The sequence below is a fragment of the Cervus elaphus genome, chromosome 15, assembly GCF_910594005.1.
Source record: "Cervus elaphus chromosome 15, mCerEla1.1, whole genome shotgun sequence".
In the NCBI taxonomy this organism is placed as follows: domain Eukaryota; kingdom Metazoa; phylum Chordata; class Mammalia; order Artiodactyla; family Cervidae; genus Cervus; species Cervus elaphus.
Window position 1 is genome coordinate 5,096,977 of NC_057829.1, and position 21,353 is coordinate 5,118,329.

General features: G+C 41.8%; 1 protein-coding gene across 1 annotated transcript in view; it reads right to left on the reverse strand.

The window, feature by feature from the left end:
* Nucleotides 1-3,553: 3,553 nt before the first annotated feature.
* Nucleotides 3,554-21,353, reverse strand: part of ACTN2 (actinin alpha 2) — a 78,031-nt gene continuing 60,231 nt past the window's right edge. Inside the window, exons 13-21 of the mRNA XM_043925974.1 lie at nucleotides 18,030-18,138; nucleotides 15,772-15,912; nucleotides 13,916-14,098; nucleotides 11,321-11,455; nucleotides 10,244-10,423; nucleotides 9,264-9,410; nucleotides 7,482-7,547; nucleotides 5,293-5,451; nucleotides 3,554-3,779 (exon numbers count right to left, since the gene is read on the reverse strand). Of these exons, the coding sequence (XP_043781909.1) occupies nucleotides 3,621-3,779; nucleotides 5,293-5,451; nucleotides 7,482-7,547; nucleotides 9,264-9,410; nucleotides 10,244-10,423; nucleotides 11,321-11,455; nucleotides 13,916-14,098; nucleotides 15,772-15,912; nucleotides 18,030-18,138 (1,279 nt within the window). The 3' untranslated portion in view covers nucleotides 3,554-3,620. The remainder of the gene's footprint in view (nucleotides 3,780-5,292; nucleotides 5,452-7,481; nucleotides 7,548-9,263; nucleotides 9,411-10,243; nucleotides 10,424-11,320; nucleotides 11,456-13,915; nucleotides 14,099-15,771; nucleotides 15,913-18,029; nucleotides 18,139-21,353) is intronic.

A 21,353-nucleotide genomic window follows, 5' to 3' on the forward strand; every position in this document is an offset into this window, starting at 1 on the left:
TTGAAAGCAGTTGAAAAGAATTTCTAATGTTTAAATACATGACCCAAAAAAGCCATTTATTTCTTACTGATACTCCAATTTGCCATCACTTCTGCCCATTTGTTTTATCAACACGGAAGTTTGCAGTGCTTTGGAGATTACTTCAAAAAGAGTTTAAGGTCCTGGGGAATCCTTGGTTATGGATTCCCATTGATGGATCACAACCCTCTCCAGCTCCCAGCTTAAAAAGGATGATGATTTGTCAGCTGCTTGATGACTCAGATGGTAAAGAATCTGACTACAATGCAGGAGACCTGGGATCCATCCGCAGGTTGGGAACATCTTCTGGAGAAGAGAATGGCTACCCACCCCAGTTTTCTTGCCTGGAGAATTCCATGGACAGAGGATCCTAGCGGGCTACAGTCCATGGGGTCACAAAGAGTCAGACATGACTGAGTGACTAACACACTAAGTACTGAGTTATTAATTAGTGAATCCAAAAGGGGAAAAAAAAGCTTGTCTTCTTCTCTGCTGATTCCATCTGAAATATGAGAAGGTCGCACACAGGGCAGTTAACACTCTACACAGGCTCCTGGGTATCTGAGAAAGTTCATGGACACAGTTGAACACACTCAAGTGCCTTCTTGTCAAATAACCCAGGGCAACTGTGGGTGAGTCTTTGTCAGCTTGGTAACAATTAGCTACTTCTTAAAATACAAAGACAGGGAGGAATAAACTAGGAGATTGGGATTAACATACACAGACTACTATATATAAAGCAGGTAACTAATAATAACCGACTATAGAGCATAGAGAATTCCACTCAGTGCTCTGCAATGACCTGTATAGGAAAAGAATCTTAAAAAGAGTGAATATATGTGTATGTATGACTGATCCACTTTGTTGTATACCTGAAATTAATACAACATTGTAAATCAACTATCCTCCAATTAAAATTAATTAAAAAAGAATTACAAGTTTCAGACTTTATATCATTTTGATTTGCTTCTTTTCACTTAAAGGCTGTAAAAAGCTCATCTCCAGCTTATTTCATGAATATGTATCAATCAGGTATGCAGCAGAAAAGAATATGAAGCCAAGTGTACCCATCTGAAATTTAGCCATTGCCAATATTTGTATATCACCAACCAGATGGTACAGGGGTTGGCCTGGACATTCATGTGGTTCAACTATTAACCTTTCTAGTAAGAGGTTCTCTATCTGTTTTACACTTCCTGATTACTAATAACCCTTTCCATTACCTCTAATCCAGTGGTTTTCAACTGAGGGTTAGTAGAATCATCCATGGAGCTTTCAAAAAATGCAGATGTCCCGGTCTTAACCCAGACCTCCACAACTAGAAGTATGGGGGTGCCATACATTTTCAAAATACCTACTGGGGATTCTGAAATGATATCTGGGCTAAAAATTTCTTCCTAATCCATTTCGTTCCCTAGTCCATTCATCACTCACCTCTAACTGAGCCAACCTTAATTCCTCATCTCAAATTTACCCTCTACCCAACAAGCCAGTCTCTAATTCTTTAAACAAGACAAATGCTAAACCAAATGAGAGTTTTAAGTGATGATGGAAATTTTAAGTGAGGAAAGCTTGTGGTTAACCAAAGAAACTGGTTATTAGTTCAAATGATAATAATAATAAAACAGGGATTCCTTTTCTTTTACAAATTAAGTTTAATCAATAATTCAACTTCAGAAATAAAAATAACTTCTAAAATGAGAGTATAAACATGTTTATTGTTTCAGAGTTTATTTCCCTTTTTCATTTGTTAGCAGATAGTGTTGATCCATTCTCTTGCTTGAATGTTGTAAAGAAACTAAAATTTTAGGAAGATGAACTACCTATACCAATCATAAAACACCACAAATTCCCACTAGTAGCCTCAAAGGCAGAATATCTTCCCATTTTTCTCCCTATACAGCTGGAATATAGCACCTGCATGAAGTACAATAAGGAGTCACAGTTCATCTAAACACCACCCCAAAAGTGTCTGGCATTGAACTCAAGGACTCAGATTTCAGAAATTTGTAAACTATCAGCTACTTAATAAAATGAAGCAAATTAAATGAAACTTACAAAGGCTGAAGGTTCTAAGTGGGCCAACTGTGTAAAAATATTAAGTTACGGGACAGTCATGAAAGGAAAATATCCCATTTCCAGCTACTGGTGGAAATCTACAAAAATCTGAATAAAAAGACTATAGGTTAACAGGCACATGACTGTTTTTCTAGTAACACTTCAACTGCTGTTTACAACTGTTTTTGTTTGTTTCTAATTCATCTGATCATTAAGGATTCAGATATAAAAAGAATTCCTGCTTTATTCTTTACAAGCTGTCAACTAGATGGAAAAACAGGGGAGTACAGCATACAGCAGCAGGAGCAGAAAAATGAATGAAAGCTGACAGACGTGGATGGCAGGAGCCACTGGTGTCCTCTGCAAGGGGCTTCCCCATAGACACGGAAGGATGTATGGCAATGCCCCACCCAGTCGCAGCAGGGACACTCACCCAGACCTGGCAGAGACATCAAGAACTCCTGCCACACAAAACGAATTCACCTCAAGTATGTAAAGGTTCTGCAGTTAAAGAACTTACCTCTACTGTTGGTGAGAATTAGTCCTTTCCTACCAACTCTTCCCTCTAACCTTCTCTTTACCAGATAACAACACAAAAAGGCAAAAAAGGAGAAACTCTGCCTGGAGAGCTATAAAAATAGCAGCTTTTGACTTGTCCCCCAACTATTGCTATTGATACCTGTTTGTTTAAAAACAGAGCACTTCTATGTGGTCATCTAGTGAGATTCTAACGTACTAACAAGCTCTAAAAAAAGCACAGGAACCTGGAATCAATAAATAATCCTCCCCAAACACATTTTACCTAGTGATTCCATCTTCCTCCCTGGCAGTGAAACTAACTTCCATGGCGAGGTTCCTGCTTTGCAGTATGAGTAAGGCATTGCAATCCACTAACTGGACTATGTAGTCCTAAATAACAAAGAGCTGACTATGATTTCTACCTAAAATGTTTTAAGTGCTAAAAGTCTTTTGGGGTGTCTGTTTCTATTCTCTGGAAGTTCACAATATTCAATTCAGCTAACAAGGTGACAATTACCATTTATCTTAAATATAGTTAATCTTTGGATAAGCCAGAAAGTAAAACACCAGTATCCCAAATATATTCCCCAAGAGATAACCATATAAACATATTATATATATGAAGAATATTTTTTTTTAATGTCAAACATTTACTATTATTTTTCTGGTCTTGAATCTTGGATATTTCAAAATTTTCCCATTTTTGTATGTTCCTTCTATCCTTAGGTCTTCCTAATTTCACACTACTCAAGGATTGGCTGTGTTTTATCAAAGAAACCAGCAGAACCCCGGATGTTCCATGGCATTTAGCTAAAAACTCAGAAGTAAAGAAACCTACTTATAAAGTATGCTATGTCATCTACTGGAAAAACTTAACTTCAGCCATATTACATTGCTGGCAATAACTGAGCTGAGAAAAAAGTGTTCTCCCTCTATAACGTAATAAAGTTTGTCAAAGTTTCCAAGAAACAAACTGTGACTTCAGCTTTTATTGCGTTCTGATCAGCGACTACAAAACCCCAGCCTCACAGATCGCTCTCCCCATAGAGCGCAGAGGAGAAGGCGGTGTAGTCCAGGGCTCCGGGCACACTGCCTGGGCCTGAGTAGGCGGGCATCCTCTTGATGCAGTACTGGGCCTGGTCTGGGGGCAGCTCCCGGCGCAGCTCCTCTGCCAAGATGTACGGCTGGAAAACAATACACACGTGTTTGAAAAATCAATGGCAGGACACACTGGAACTTGAATGGTTTAAATTCTGACAGACTTCTTGCATTTGTTTAATTGTTAAAAAAAAGGATTAACTGAATCACTCTGCTATACACCTGAAATTAACATGACATTGTTAATCAACTATATTCCAATATAAGATAAAGATTAAAAAAATAAAAGACTAAAGGTAGGGAGTCTAAGGGGCACAGTACCCGAAGCCAACCAAAGGCTTAGTTTTACTTGTAACTTGTCTTCTGGCCAGTGGGAAATTTAATATGCTTCATAGAGGCAAAGACAGCAATACTTCATCAACACTTCTCAAACTGAGCCATAATGTTAGTGAAGAATACTACGATGTAAATTTCACACAGAAAGATAAAGGGGAGGTTGGATTATACCATACACTGATGAAAATATAGGAATATTTAATTTAAAATGATCAATGTGGTTTTTAAAAAATATATGTGATATGTGCTTGCTTTCCTACACAATTTATTAAAAAACTAGAGGCATGTTGCCACTGTTGAAAAACTCCTTCTAAAGCAAAACTAAACTGACATTGAACAATGGAGTCTTTTGTTTTTGTTTTTAATGGCAAATGTCCAAGAGAAAATAGGATAATTCTCATAAAAGAGACTGATAGGTCCAGATAAATAAAGAACAAATGTATTGTAATATATAGTAGGGTTCTGGGGGTGTTAGATAAGCCTTGGTTTATTATCTCCTACACTAGTTGGACTTTCTCCCCGCAACCCCTATCCACACGATGAAGGATTCATTTTAAAACAAACATAATTATTTTAAAGATAGTTTGTGTCGTCAGATAAGATTTTTTTAAGGTAACAAACATGGCCAAGCTGATGTGTTTTAGAATCCTAACTTCCTTTCCCTTTCAGCTAGAACGCAAGGCAATGGAATCATATCCCAAATTGAATTTATACATACTGAAATGTTTTAATATTGTCTTGGGAGATTTGAAAATTCTAAAAATTTGCAACTAAACTCCTACTTAATTTCTAGGTTACATGTAATGAAAAACTTGCCAATTTTTACAAAGAATGAATGGCTCTATTTAACTCTGCTCCAAGGGCTGGGCACAGTCAGCGTCATTGATCCTTGAGAGAAGGTTCTTGGTTTTCTAACATCTGAATGGCACTGCTTCATCTTTCAGAAATCTTATCTACCAATCCAGAATGTAAAGTAGGGTTGAACCAGAAAAACACACACACAAAAAACTGCAAAATTCATACTGTTGGTTCCTTCTGTAAAACTCCCCATAAGGACCAAGCACAAATGCCAGGACAGAATGTCTGTGTTTAACCTGTTCTGAGTACACCACTGTTCTGCTTAAGTGCTTTCAGAATTCAGGGCAGATGTGGTATAAAATGCAGTAGTATCAAAATCATTATTATTTGCAACACTGTTTCCATTCTTATTGGAATAAAGCAGTAAACTGTCAGATAGGCAGAAGAAAATGGGCCGATGCAGACCTTGTCGGAAGCCAGGATCCGGAAGGATGCGATGACCTGCTCGGCAGTGTCGGTGTCAGCCGTCTCTCTGGTCATGAAGTCGATGAAGGACTGGAAGGTGACAGTGCCCTGCCCATTGGGATCCACCAGGGTCATGATGCGGGCAAACTCAGCTTCACCCTGAGGCAAGGTTGCAAGGAGACATTGACTTCCACAGTGCACAGCTCCTCACTGTGCTGCTCTCCCGCTTTTACCTGTTGGCATGCAAGTCCCTTTTTGCTTGAAAGCTTAAATATCCCCTGCACTTCCCTTCCATTTTTGGAACAGATTCCCCTTATGGGCGACTTAAGTTTACTGCCATTGAAGGATTCTGAAGTGTAGCTACAGCACCAACCCAGAAGCTCCTGATGTCAGAATTCCTTTCTCTCTCTGATCCATGTTGCCTTGGGTTGTTGTTTAGTTGTAAGTCATGTCTGGCTCTTTTTGTCACCCCGTGGACTGCAGCCCACCAGGCTCCTCTGTCTATAGGATTCCCCAGGCAAGAATATTGGAGCGGGTTACCATATTCTTCTCCAGGGGATCTTCCTGACCAAGGGATCAAACCCACATTTCCCATCTCCTCCACTAGTGGCCAGATTCTTTACTGCTGAACCACCAGGGAAGCCCTGTTGCCTTGGGACTTAACATAATTATGGAAGAAGAATTCAGAGACTTAGGCCTTTTTTCAGGCTATAATTGAGAAGAATAATACTGCTCAAGAGAAGGCAGGTTAGAGGCGGGCTCTCACAGTGCTTATTTCAAAGGGGAGAAGCATCAAAGTAGTTCATGTTCAACATTACATATTAAGTCATTATTGACTGGGGGATTTTCACAGAAACTAATGCCTGTGGGACAGTGATTTTTCCTTTGACTGGCCAAAAATTAATACTGTTACTTCACTAACACTTTGCAGGTTATTACATTCAATAATTACACCTATAAAATCTCTCCAGCACAGTTTCACTTTCACTTTCCAGATCAGAATCAATCACTAAGATATTTTGTCATTTTGTTGGTCTAATTTTCACATCGTCTGAATCAGAACTATATTTGGAAGAACTATCATATTATGAGACACTAAAGTATATCTGTCACTTGGACAATCAGAGAAAGAATTTGCATAAAATGCATTGAAAAATTCTTCTTCACTCAAAATTTCACTATGCATCATTTTTGAAAATTGGTAATAAGCTTGTGTTTATAATATACACAAGTTGGGACAAGAAGCTAATGGGGCAAAATGTGAATGACAACAATAATCGTTAAGTTTTGCATAATGAACCCTTGATCAATTTTAAGCTCTAACAGCTTCGCATGATGATGTAAATTATTATCACTCTCATATCTCCAGTCAATAATGTTCAGGTAACAAAAGACATAGTAATATGTCTTTGGTCAGTAATGTGTTAACAGGTAACAGAGAAGTGAGGTTAATACAGGTACTCATAACCCACAGGGAAATGTAAGATTTCTTAGCTGATTTTAAACTTTTTAAAAAATAATTAATGTATTAATTTTTTGGCTGTGCTAGGTCTTCATTGCTGGTGGGCTTTTCTCTAGTTGCCAAGAGTGGGGGCTACTCTCTAGCTGCACAAGGGCTGCTCATGGTGGTGGCTTCTCCTGTTATGGAGCACGGGATCTAGGACGCACAGGCTTCAGTAGTTGTGGTGCATGAGCTCAGTTGCTCCAAGGCACGTGGGTTCTTCCCGGATCAAGCATCAACCCCATGTCTCTGGCATTGGCAGGTGGATTCTTTACCACTGAGCTACCAGGGAAGCCCACTAAAAACTTTTTAACCTTCTAAAATACTAGAGGAAAAAGCACTTTAAAAATCACCAGGAAAAGCCATTGAAGTATCTACTTTCAATGGGCAAATTGTATGGTATGTAAGTTCTCTCTCAAATAATGCTGTTTAAAAACCATCAGGAAAGTTTATGTTATCTTCCTTCACAAGAAAAAAACCAGCTGACCAATGACTGAATGAAAATATATGTTCTGACTCCGGGAAGTTATTTTCATATGGTACCAGGCAAACCTTCAATGTTACCTTGGTAAATTAAACAATCCCACCCAAGTGGGTGGCCATAGTTTAAGGCAGCTGTCTTCTAAAATACAAACCTAAATAAGCTCAGTAGAATATCATAGTAATAAAATTTCAACTTCTGTCTTACCAAGTCATAACCCATGGAGATCAGGCAGGCTCTGAAATCCTCATGATCCATTAGACCATTCTTCCTCTTCCAACAAAAAGAAAGAAGAAAGAAGTTGAGTGTTAGAAGCAAAATAAATAACTCGACTTGACCAGGGAACAAAATCCAGCAAGAGAAGGGACACTGTGACATCTGCCAAAGAATTTTTAAAGGTCTGATTTACAGAAAGGACAGGCTCAACATAGGGACATTACATCACAAAATAATTTCTTAAAAAGGAAAAAGTAGGGAAGGAGGGTAAACAGCATTCGGAAATGGAGACCACACCGTCAAGAAAGCAGGAGGAATACCCAGTGCCACTGAAAATGACCACGTCAGAAGCTGCCCACTGCCACCCATCGATGACCAAACACAATGTAAGTGTTCTGAGAAAGCCTCACACTCTTAAGACCCCAGGCAGACCTCGCTTGTAAAATCCCCCCAAAGATGACAGCAGGACTAGGATTCATGCTGCATTACCCTGCAGCCACTCTCAGGTCCGAGTCCCTCCAAGACACAGAATCCTTAACTTAAACTTCTATTAATTTGTTTACTGGGGGCGGGAAGGGAAAGCTGGTATGAAAGGAGTTCTTGTTAGGTGAATGTAAATTGTTCACTGAGACTGGGAAGCTGGGTTTTTTGTTTTTTAATTAATTTTTATTGGACTATAGTTGCTTTACTTAAACTTTTAAACTTGGCAGGTTCTGCATCGTCCTCCTTTGGACTTTTGTTGCAAAAGACAATCGTTACCCTGGATTCAAACAGATGTGGATTTTCCCTCTCTGAAGCGGCCCAAACAAGCGGAGCTATCCTCCTACAAGCCCAGGTGATGTGTGCAGGAACAATGGTCAATTATTTCCCTCCATGGGAGGAAAATGACCCAACCTGAAGGAAGTCAGGTCAGTGTTATAGCATAGACAGTACAGCTGTGCTGAAGCCAAAATAACTTTAGTATCCATCTCTGTATGTAATACTTTATTTATGCCTCAGCTCCCTGATCAGAAGTCTACTTTCTGAACTCATTAACAGGCCTGAATATGGCTGGTCTAGTCCATAGGCATTTTAGGAACCATATGACTAATATTTGTAAATCATACACAGGGTCCTGAGCAAAAGAATGAAATATACTTTGTTAGGGATCTTTTAACAAATGGAATGTGGCCTTAGGAGTCACTGTTAACTAAATGATAAGCAAACTGGGCATTTTCTTGTGAAGAACTGGTTTTACCCAACTATATTTAAATCAAAATATTAGATAATATTTTAAGAGTAGCACTAAACTTTTTATATGATCATCATTTTGTTGATACATTTTCCTCATAACATTTCATGAGCTGATTTTGTTCATTAAAAAAGAAAATTAAGTTTTATGGCAAAAGAGTAGGCTAATTTTCATCAGGTGCTTCACCTAAGTAGTTAATTAGGAAAAGTACATTAGAGCTTTGTATTTAAGTGCTTAGAAAATGACCTAAATCCTTCAACTATGTTAAGGATACACTTTCACTTAGAATAAATCTTGCTTTGCTCCCAAATACAAAGGCATTTGTTACATGATCTGTATAAACGGGCCCACAAACCTAGACTTTGTCTGATGTCACCTTGAGCAACATGAGAACTTAGCACACTTCATTTCAGTGGCTCTTTTCCTCTGGCCTCAATAAATTTTAAGGACATGGCAACTTAAAAATAACAGCCTGAGTGCTGTTTCAAATATGTCTTTTGATGTCCCCAGCATTGCCTTTCAAATAACTAGGAGTGAGGTACCCTGTCAAAGTGGTTGAAGGAGGCTCTGAACTCATTCATCTGCTCCTGGGTGATGCCCTTCGCATCTCTCGTCAGGATCTGGGTCTCCACCTCGTTGATGGTTCTGGCGATAGTCGTCAGCAGCAGCTCCCAGCCCACACGGATGTGCTACCAAGGAAAACAGAAAATGATCAGCTCCAGATTCTCCCAGCAGGTCAGTCTTACCTGCTCATTTTCATAACAGGAGAGTCAACCCAAAGGGAGACAAGTAGGACTTCTATGTACTTTTTTTTAAATTCTACTTTTCCACTCTTTTTCAAGATTCTGTAGTGGGAAATACTCAGAAGTGAGGAGCAGGGTTCTAACAGTGACAACTAGCACTTTGTAGAATAAAATGTACAGTGTACAGTCTTTCTGTCACTAACCAGGTAGCAGGATGGGACCTGGATTATATCCACTGGCTCCCAAAAGATCCAACTGGACCAAACTGGTAGAAATGGAACAGTCCCATTCCTGGGAGTGCAGTGAATTCACTGTTGTGATAATAATGATGACAAAGTTGAGGACGATGTTGATAAATAACAACTACATAGCACTTGATCTGAGCTGCTCCGGTGGTGCTAGTGATAAAGAATCCACCTGCCAGTGTAGGAGATGCAAGAGACATGAGTTCAATTTCTGGGTCAGGAAGATCCCATGGAGGAGGAAACGGCAACCCACTCCAGTATTCTTGACTTGGAAATCCCAGGGACAGAGGAGCATGACAGGCTATGGTCCATGGGGTTGCAAAGAGTTGGACACGACTGAGCGACTGATCACCCACACACAGTGCTTGATCTAGTTCACAAAACTGTTTCACATAAAGCGACAGTGAAGGCTTAATGACCCCTCACTGTCAAACTTGTAGAACAAACAGGAACAGATAGAGACAAACGTGGGCAGAAAACCCCCGACTGGGTGAAATGGTCACGAGTGGGCACCAGAGCACCGCAGGCCTGTACCTCCATGGTATAATTAGTGTGCTTGTTGTCAAAGACCAGGGCCTCCTGGATGAGCTGATGGTCGCCTTCCAGCTTGTCGATGTTGTTCTTGTAGTTAATGATGTTGTGTTCATACTGCTTCAGCTGGTTCATCTGGTCCTCCAGGGCCCCCGTGATCTGGATGGAGCTCCGGGCAATCTCCTGGTGGAGGCAAGGGCAGGGGAGGAGGAAGGTGAGCCGGCCCAGAGTGACTCTGTGGGCGGCATCCTTCCTGGCTCTGCTTCTGATGCCAGCTACGCCAGCATTTTAGGCGGCAGCCAAAGTCCCTTATTTTTCAGATGAAGTAGGAAATAGGGCAGTACCCTAGTTCTAATCTATCTAGGGAATAGGAAAAGAAAAAAATCGACCAAGATCCATGAAGAAAGGAGGCCTTTCAGCCTCTTCCAATGAAGACGGATGCTTGGAGCTGCCTCTTTTCGAGGAGACCGGGGGATGGTCTGCAGGAATGTGGCTGCCAGAGAGATTTCAGACCACTGGATGCTTCATGAGCAGTCAAAAGAATTTCCTAGATTTTTAGATGTTCTCCTCTTAAGAAAGAGGCTAACATTTTATCACCATAAGGGGGGATTCAAAGAAAAAAACAGTAGGTTAATAAATGTCTCTTGGCTGTTCTTGGTAATAAAATGAACCCAGAAATCAGTGTCATTCAAAGATTATTTTTCCTTAAAGGTTCTGAAAATGCCAAGTATTTGTGACTCTTCACGCATCCTCCTTAGGGATGGATGGTTTAAAATCTAGGGCCTGCAGAGGCTGAAAATTGAGAAGGAGACCCATCAGCATTTTTAATGACAAGATGAATGGATGACAGCGAGAACAGTCTTGCCTGCCTTTGGTGGGTGTGCACCCTCCCCCAGCACCCCACCCTCACCCCAACCCCCCTAAACTGATGCACAGGCTGCAACAGCCCAGGGCCCACCCAGGGTAAGACCCAGGTGACTTGGACAGTGTTCTCACGGCACTGAGTGGAGAGCAGTGGTTGTGGCAGCTTGGGGACCGATTTGGAGGCCGTGACATGCTCTCTCTGAAGCACCAACCCACCTCCATCTTGTTCTGGATCCAGGGCCCGATGGCGTTGGCCTGTGCGGCAAACTGGCGCCGCAGACGCTCGTTGGCATGCTGGCGGGCGAGCTCCTCCTGCAGTGACTGGTCCCGGATGGGCACGAGCTGCTTCACCTGCCAGGATTTGAGGACAACAGGGGTTAGAGGCCAGCGGTGGTCCAGGAAGAGTGACCAAGATAGGTGGTGGTGGGTGGAGGGCAGCGGTGGGAGCAGAGTGGGGGAGGAGGGGAGGAGGCGGGGGAGGAAGGGGCGTGTGCTCCCTACTTTAGGGACTAAAGGGGGAGCTCAGTCTAGCCTTGATTGCCACCCAGCGCCACCAGTGCCTGCCGAAAGCCTACGTCTGCACCGCTGACCATTTGTCCAGCTTGGGGTTCCCGGCCTGCAGCACTAACCTGGGTGGGGGGAAGGGAGGGTGCAGGGCTGGGTCCAGAGTGCAGAGGATTTGTGAACTTGAATGAACCAAACTGACATCCTTATTTCCCCCAGCTCCAGCAGAAAATGAGCATTTCCTTCGATTATGAATATGGACACCAACCCACTGTGACTTTATCACAACAGAAACCACATTCTTATGTACACTAGTTACTGCCTACCTCTCAAAATAGGATGGACACTCATCACCACTCACATTTACTAGACCTGCTATTAGATCTTGGTTTAAAATGTGGTAGTATATTCCAACTTTAAAAATACATTTTTTGTCTTTTTTAACATTTATTTTTTATTGAAGTTGATTTATAATGTTGTGCTAATTTCAGGTGTACAGCAAAGTGATTCAGTTATACACATATATATTTTAATAACTATTTTTCAATGTATTTTATTTGCTTTGTAACCTTTAATGTTTTTTATGAATTTATACATATTTTTATCAGAAGGGATCCACGGGCTTCCCTGGACTACCAAAGGGATCTAAGACACAAAAAAGTTGGGAAGCCCTGCCAGGTTCATGAGCTCAACCCTGTATAATGCTGGCCCACCGGAAGGGATCCCACCTGGTCTACATTTTTTTCCATTCCATTTGTACCCTGTGATTTACATTTTATGCTATGCCTGAGTTCTCTTTGAATCCACAGACAAAAGAGCTACTTCAGAAGCCTTTTTCTGTGTGTATTGGCAAAAAGACATTACTATTCAATGTCCCTTTCACAAAACTCCCTCTGGCAAATTTTGCTTTATAACTTAGTGATGGCAGAAAAGTTTGTCTCACTTTAAGGAAGGGAGGCTCAAGAGGGAGGGGACATATGTATACCTGTGACTGATTCATGTTGATATTTGTCAGAAAATAACAAAATTCTGTAAAGCAATTATCCTTCAATTAAAAAATAAATAAATTTTAAGAAAATAAATGACATATTTCCCTTCCCCCCCTCTCCCCCCGCCAAGGAAACTACTTAGCTCAACACTTTCCTTTTTACTCTGACTGTCAGAAGACCAGAGCTAATTTTAAGGTCAGAAACAAGAACTAACTGTCAGATTTAACACTCTCTTTCTCATCCCTGTTTCTTTTCCCCCTCTTTTGCATGGTTTATTAACTAAACAGTTGTTACGTGTGTTTTTATAGCAAGCCACCTCAAATCCACTTGGTGGACTTCTTCACTGAAGACTTAGCAGCCTACCAAGATAACCATGCTACAATTTAAACCATGAAAATAAATCTTTCTTAAGAATGAGATAAAAGGGTTCAAATGATCCCACTGGACTATAATTAAATCTGTACAGTTTCCCAGAATATAAGTGGCAGTAAATTAGCAAGGAGTTCTTTTGTTCCCCATATGTAGTTTCCTAAGTAATTTTCCCACATTTTAAATTCACACACACTTGGGACATGTCTAGCCCATATTCTTAAAAATCTTTGATGAAGCACCAGCAGAAAATGGGTTCCACCAAATTTTCAGCTGGGGTTTTAAAAATAGTTTTAGCATCATAACCTGTACTGAGTTTGCTAACACTGATAAGATTTTCCTTAAGGGCAATCATTTCTACTGTCTTACAGATCATAGAAACTGCTAAATGTATTTAGGTATTGAAGAGTGTAATATATTTCATCTGTGAAAAACAAGACAACAGGCCCAAAATAGAGTCGCTTATGCTAAATCCCACTCCACCAGACCCAGACTTAAATACAGTTTCCGCTCTCCCAGAAATGGAATCTTAAAAACCAGTCAACCAGGAATCACCTGATCAGTACTAGTGAGACCATCTGCCAGGTAGACCCCTAAAGGGAAGTAACTTTGCAATAACCAATCTTCTTTTTTTGGCCCTGTAACTTCCTTGTTCCTACTCTTTTCTGCCCATAAAAGTCTTTCATTTTGTACATGGAGCTCCCTTCTGTCTGCTAGATTGGATGCAGCCCAGTCGAACTGACTTCTGCTCAAAAAAAACTTAAAATTGCTACTATGCCTCAGTTTCTCTTTTAACACAGCTGTGAAATTTGGGGTGAAGGACACAACTCTGATGACCAGGGAGTCACTCTAACTTCCCCAGGGGCTCACCTCTTCTCTCCACCTCAGCTTGAGCACACCCGCCTCACCCACACCCTCCTCGCCCACCCCTGGACCCTCAGTTGCCCACCTTGTCCCACTTGGACCGGATCTCGTCCACGGTGACGGTGCTGTAGGGGTTGCTTGAGCTGATCCTGATGCTGTAGCTCTGGATCACCTTCTCCACCTCGTTCTGGATGGCCAAGATGGACTGCCGCTCGCCGTCGGCCTCGGGCAGCGTGGCCTTGAACTGCTCATGGGCAGTGATCAAGCTCTGAGCCAGAGACAAGCGGAGAAAACCTGACTTACCTCAGAGTGAATCTTACAGGTTTGCTCTTCCCTTCGGCACGCACATAAATAACTTTACAGCTGCAGGACTCTCCAGTGGATGACAAATTCTGAATGTCTCAGAAAAGCTATCTGGTACACACAAGTCAAGTTCATCGAAATGGGGGGAAAAAAAGACCTCCTGATGACTCACTGGTGTCTATTAATCCAAAAACTTTAAAAAATAATTGTTTTCTTCTTTTAAAAATCATAATTCATTTAATCATGATGCTCAGCTATTGTTTAGGTCTTACTTGCCAGCAACATGCAGAACTTAGATTAGCTGCCCTTTCTAATGACCAGGGTTTATTTACCCTTAGCCCCTCAAAAGGAACCTGCCATTTGCTGCCTTTATACCTACAGACCACCAGGAAGTACATCCCTTTCCTGCAAAAGAAAAGGCCACAGAAACCAACTCATTCCCCCTAGGCTTTATAAAGCCTCCACGTAACAACCCTATCCTTGGACCCTAGCATGTGAGACAGCAGCTCTTTATGTTCAGTTGTGTGTAGATGTCATGGGGACCACCTTCCAGGGTGATGCTAATACTCAGGACAGATGCTGCAACCCGCCAGCACACCTTTCACTAAATTTGAAGAGACTGCTTCACGCATCAAGTATGGCTTCCAAGGCACATTTTGATGTCTCACTTACTCCAGAAACGATTTCAGATTGCCAACCTCTGCTTAAGAGTGCATGCAAGAAACACTATCACAGCTTCTTTCAGAAGACAAAGGCCTTGTTCAAGGAAGTAATTTCATTCCCCTTACAACCAGGTACAAACCCTTCTAGAATGCTCCTTGGCAGGAATTCCTGTTCCTTGGTTGGGTTCAAATCCCCACCTTCACTATTTCTTTTACATCTAGATTATTTTTGATGATCTATCTATTATCTATCAGAAAAAAAATCTGACAGTATTTTCTCTTTATATTACATTATACATCAAATGGTCTCTAAATAAATTGGGTCCTGGCTATTTGAGAGGAACTTAACCTCCCTAAGTCACTTTTAAGTCTTATTTGTAACTCTGATGCTCCAGAAGAGATCAAAAGCAGAACATTTCGGATTGTGGGAGGTGGAGGTGCTAATTTGTGTTTTTGTTTATGCTTTATGGTCTGGTGAAATTCTATAGATTTTAATGAACAGTAAATGCAAACATTGCAAAGTAGGTGACTTAGCAGCCAATAAACTCATAATTTGCTGTGACTAAGTCCAAGAGCATATATGTCTATTCTGCTCATATGATTTCACATTCTATTTTAAAGAACATACCCTTTTAGACCTATTTTCCTTTATTTGGCTGATGTTAATTTAGCTGTAGCAGAGCAGTATACACATTTTTAAGCTAAAGGTCAAAGGGTACATTGGGCTTTCTAGCCCTATATATGCGTGTGTGTTTTTGGCCTCGCTGCACAGCATGCAGAGTCTTAGTTTCCTGACTAGGGAGCAAACCAAACCCCTGCTTCCTGAAGTGGAAGCTCAGAGTCTTAACCACTAGACTGCCAGGGATGTCCCAGCCACATTTTTCTTAATTAAAAAATGAGACAAAACAGAAGAGAGAACTCTTTTGAAACTACAACTCATTTCTAGTAGTGGGAACGCAGAGGTGTGCTCAGTCACCTGGATCTCTTCAATGCTGTGGACAATGAACATGTCTTGTAGATCCTCCATGGCGCCTTCCATCCAGTTGTTGAAAGGAGCTGCTCTCTTTGCAAACTCCAGGTGAAGCTGATCGATGGTTTCCAGCAATTTCTCAGTTCTCTGAAGATGAAATAGAAGCCAGTGTTATCACAGACTAAATTATACAAAGTTCTCGGAGCATCTAAAGATGCACTCCAGGGCAACAAACTATTATCTGACATTTCCTCCATCACAACCCTCTCATCGTTAGTATATGCATGCATAAAGATTAACTGATGTCCAAATGATGAGGCTGAGCCCTGCAGGCCTCTGAAGTGCCTCTCAATCAGAGGTGGATTTAATTACATCCAGAGTCACAATGTTCCGAAAGTATTTAAAATACTCTACTACATGTTACTCTTGTATTTTTTTTATTTTTGTTTATTTATCTATTTTTGGCTGTGCTGGGTCTTCGTTGCTACGAGTTTGCTTTCTCCAGTTGTGGCAAGTGGGGGCTCCTCTCCGTGGTGGTTCTCAGGCGTCTCATTGTTGTGGCTTCTCTAATTGCAGGGCAGGGGCCTCAGTGCACAGGCTCAGTATCAGTAGCTGTGGCACAGGCCTAGTTGCTCGGTGGCATGTGGGAACTTCCCAGGGACCTGGGATCAAACCCATGTCCCCTGCATTGGCAGGTGGATTCTTAACCACTAGACCCCCGGAAAAGTCCCCACATCCTACCTTTTGAAGGCTGAGAATCCACATAGAGTATGCAGTAAGGTGCTTTCAGCTAAAGCACACTTTAGAAGTTAGAGGACTTGGTTCTCTAACCATGCTGGTTCACAGAAAATTCACGGTATCGTCCTCATTTTATGATAACACTGTGCCTTTCCCGACAGTCACCTACCTAGCGGACAGGAGGAACTACAGTTTCATGTTCTTACATCCTCATTCAGGATTTAACTTGGAGAACCTCTCTGCCTTTCTGGGCATGTGAAAGCACAAGGCTTCAAGTCACAGAGAACGATACTATGCTCGTTTCCTATGGCAGAGAGGCTGGCAAGCAGGCAGGGAGGGAGGCATCTGGAATCTGAAACTCTTCCATAGTTGGAGTCATTTTTCCTCCTGTTCAAAAAATTTGAGCTTTCTCTGTCACATGCCCGGTCCTTCCTTTCTCTCAACATTTTTCTTTAAGTGAATATATTAATAGCTGGTTCACATCTAGGAAACCTGATATTACACATGTTAAAAGTTTCATCAGAGTCAGGGTGAAAAGACTCAGAAAATTGCTAACTGCTTCTTTCTTCATGTCGTCTGAGTCTTCCACGGTGAGAGAAGACTGCACATGTGCGTGCTCAATCGCGTCAGTTGTGTCTGACTCTGCAACACCACGAACCACAGCCCATCAGGCTGCTCGGTCCATGGGATTCTCCCGGCAAGAACACTGGAATGGGTTGCCATGCCCTCCTCCAGAGGATCTTCCCGACCCAGGAATCAAACTCAAGTCTCCTGTATCTCCTGCATTGCAGGCAGATTCTTTACCACTGAACCACGGGTGAAATCTTGAGAGATGATTAGGTTCAGCTAAAAACCAGCCACTTACTTCTGTTTCTCCAAGTCTTATACTTGAATAAGGCCAGATTCATCCTGACTCTGTTTCACATCCATTTTTACTTACCTCAACATGTGTTGCCATCTTCCCTTTGAACGTCTCAGCTTCCATTCTTCCTTATTTCCTGACTCAGTCTCAGCTCAATTTACTCTTAGATAAGGACGCTGGGAAATTCACTGCCATTATTATTTCACAAAAATGAGTTTATACCATTATCTCATTACTACTAGATTTTTGTATTTTTAATTCAAAAGGGCGTGTCATTGCCATACAGATAAATGACAACAAAACTACCAACTTTCCGTTTTCCTTGTTCTCCTGCTTTTCATGTTCTCTGTAGAAGCTCTGTTCACTACACATGCTTTTTTTTTTTTTTAATATATTTATTTTATTTGGCTGTGCTCTGTCTAAGTTGTGGTACACAGGATCTTTAGTTGCGACATGTGGGATCTAGTTCCCTGACCAGGGATCGAACCTGGGACCCCTGCATTGGGAGCATAGCATCTTAGCCACTGGGGCAGCAGGGAAGTCCACAGACAATCTGTTTTGGTTTATACACATCATGCCACAGAAAAACAAAATGAATAACAGTGAGTTAGTAAAGGAACCTCTATTAGGAGGTGTCATGCCAATAGGTGGCCTGGAGACTCACCTCCAGGGCCTCTCTCCTCTTCTGAGTAAGCGTTCCCAGCCGGTCCCACTGGTCACAGATTTTCTGGCAGCGATCATTAACATTCACAGCATCGTGATAGTCCAGTTCACTATTAGAAGGGAAAATGAAGAATAACTTTCCCAGATGACATGAAGAAAAGTGGACACAGGCTCAAAATAAATAGGTAGTAATTAAAAAAAAAAGACGTAATGGATAGTGAGCAGGGTATTTCAGGGTTTTGTTCAGCATTGCAAACATGATCGCTATTCTCTGACAGATCACAGGAAGAATTAGGAAAATTCTTGCTGGTCAACAGATTTCTAAACAGAGAGAAAGCTGTCCTCTTGACACCTCAGGTTAACTTTATTCTGCCTTCATTTTCTTGGCCGGGCCCCCGGAGTGCATTATTTTTAAGTGGTGATGTACCTGTAAATGAAGCCAAGAATCTGACCCGAGGACAGTCCCGGGGGCCGTGCTGAAGCCACGGTGACGGGAACATCAAATGAGTCATGGGGGAGGGCGAGAGAGGGGGATCAGCTTGCACCCCATTGTGTCCTTGGCGCCTGCAAAGGGCAGCAGGCTGGACAGAGCACCACGTCCTGGGGGGACGGCGGGGGTGGGGGTGCTGGGACTCTGAGCCCAGCAGAACCAAGCCCTCCCTCTCCGACAAGGACTCACTCGCCTGTGTCACTCGAGTGACTGCAGGGACAGCCAGACTTCTCCCTCAACGGTCCCCACTCCTCACCAGCCCTGCCGTACATCCCAACGGGATCTTTGTGAGGTGAGATACCCTGAATTCACCACTCAAGCAAATTATTGACCAGAAAGTAAACCTCGTGTCTCTGGGGATAGAAAGTTTAAATCCTGGACAAAATTTAATCACCCTTTTAGTTAGGATGAAAGCAAGACTCAGGAAGGTTTACAGACATCTTCAGGAGACTTCTCCTTTCAAAACGGTCCAAAGTGAGGCTTTTAGGAAACTCCCTCCTATCCGACCAAATCCACTTCCCTGAAGCTTATTCCTTCTTTCAACTCTAAATTAAGGCAATGGCTTTTTGTTACCTTGCTTTTTATTCTCTTAAACAATATTAACTTGTCTTTATTGAATGCCGCTGTTTTTGAATAAAGGAGATGCATGTGTTGTGATGTAAGTGTGCTTTCTGTGGGTAAGAAGCTCCCAATCATCTAAAGAATCCAGTTCTTAAGAGCAGCTTTGTACACACGTACACACACACACACACACACACCCCACTAGCTGGGGTGGACTGAGATTCTGTGATTATTACAACCAGAAAATCAAAACCAATAAAAACATGCCAGCAATGCGCACAGCCTTGAATATAAAGTGAAAAGGATATGCCTCTTCAAATGCAACTATTAAAGAGCAGAAAGATTTCAGAACTAAAAACCCAGGAACCTTCTACTGATCCACAGTGGAGGCATCGATCTCAGCTTTCTGTGATTATCATCAGGGTGAACATTTATCCCTCTTTCTAATTCATATATACTAGCTCTACACATGCCTAGTTTCAAGGACTTAGGGTGCGCATAGCTGTGCAGGGTATTTTCTTTTCTTTTGCACTTTGAGGACTGCATAAACATTCATTATTTTAGAAAAGGTAAAAAGGAAAGGGAGACTAATAATAGTAAGATGAACACAGGTTTAGATTCTGTGGTTCCTCTCTTGACTGAGTAAAGAAATACACATTGGGGATACCAGGAATAATAATAACATAAAATTGTTACTTAATTTTTATGAGCAATACTTGAAACCATCCCAAATCATTTATGGGGAACTATCATAGAACATTAAGTTGCTTGTGTTTCTCTCCCTTGTAACAAACAGCCAGATGGCCAACATTCAAGAAGCATAAGAAATAAGACAATGGTAAAGCCACAAATACAGTAAAAACCTGGATATGAAGGCCACAAATATTTAAGAATATATTTGGGCAAGGCTGAATAAGAAGATACTCTTAAAAGAGGCCATCTCTGTTAATTAAGGAATTCACTCCAGTCAAAAGGGAGGAACATGGGCGTCTTAAAATGTAACATTATCATAAGAAACATTTACTATTGGTTGTTTAAAGTTATCATTATGTGACAGGCTCTCAAAATTTTACAGATCTATCAGTGGTGATAATGAGGGATAGAGAAGTAGGGAATGGAATTCTGTATTTATGAGAAGAAGCAAGGACCTTAAAAAAAAAAAAAAGGCTTAGGAACAACAGAGCAGCCCCTCTCTGGAAGGATGGCCACAGCCAGAGGCAGCGTCTGCACCAGTGGGACCTACAACACCTACTGGGGCTTAAACTACCCTGGCCTCAACCTCATGCTAGCTCCTCCCATAAAATAAAGAGCATGAAAATGAAATGACACTTATTTGATGACAAAGGAAAGTGGAGCCTTAATATCTCTTCCTTTGGAGGTGTCTCGGTCTTTGGTTTCTGGAGGGAGGCAATATGGGGTCATCTCGTGCACCCAGGCCTGGGTGAGGCCCCCTTTGCAAGTCATGCTCCCATCCTGAGTGCTTATTTCTCAACCTGTGTTGGGCGTGGGGGTGCTGCTGGATGGATGGACACAGGGACACTACCAAAACCAAAGGACCAGAGCAAAAGTCAGGGTAAATCTTTAAGGGGGGGAAAAAAAGGACCTGGAATATTACTCAGCCATTAAAAAGAATGAAATAATGCCATTTTCAGCAACATGGCTGGACCTAGAGATTATCATACTGAGTGAAGTAAGTCAGACAGAGAACTAGCAATATCCTATAACATCCCTTATAGAGGGAATCTAAAAAGAAACGACATAAATGAACTTACTTACAAAACAGAAACAGATTCACAGATTTAGAGAATGAACTTATGGTGGCCAGGTGGGGGAAGGATGGTGGGAAGGGACGGTTAAAAGTTTGGGATGGACATGTACACACTACTATATTTAAAATGGATAACCAACAAAGACCTACTATGTAGCACAGGGAACTTGGTTCAATGTTATGTGGCAACCTGGATGGGAGGGGAGTCTGGGGGAAAATGGATACATGTGTATGTATGGCTGAGTTTCTTTGCTGTTCACCTGAAATTACCACAACACTGTTAACCGGCTATCTGAGAGTGAAAGTCTTGTCGCTCAGTCGTGTCCGACTCTTTGAGAACCCATGGACTGTAGCCCCCAGGCTCCTCTGTCCATGGAATTCTTCAGGCCAAAAATACTGGAGTAGGTAGCCATTCCCTTCTCCAGGGGATCTTCCTGATCCAGGGATCTCCTGCATTGCAGGCAGATTCTTTACTGTCTGAGCCACCAGCGAAGCCCTGATACCCC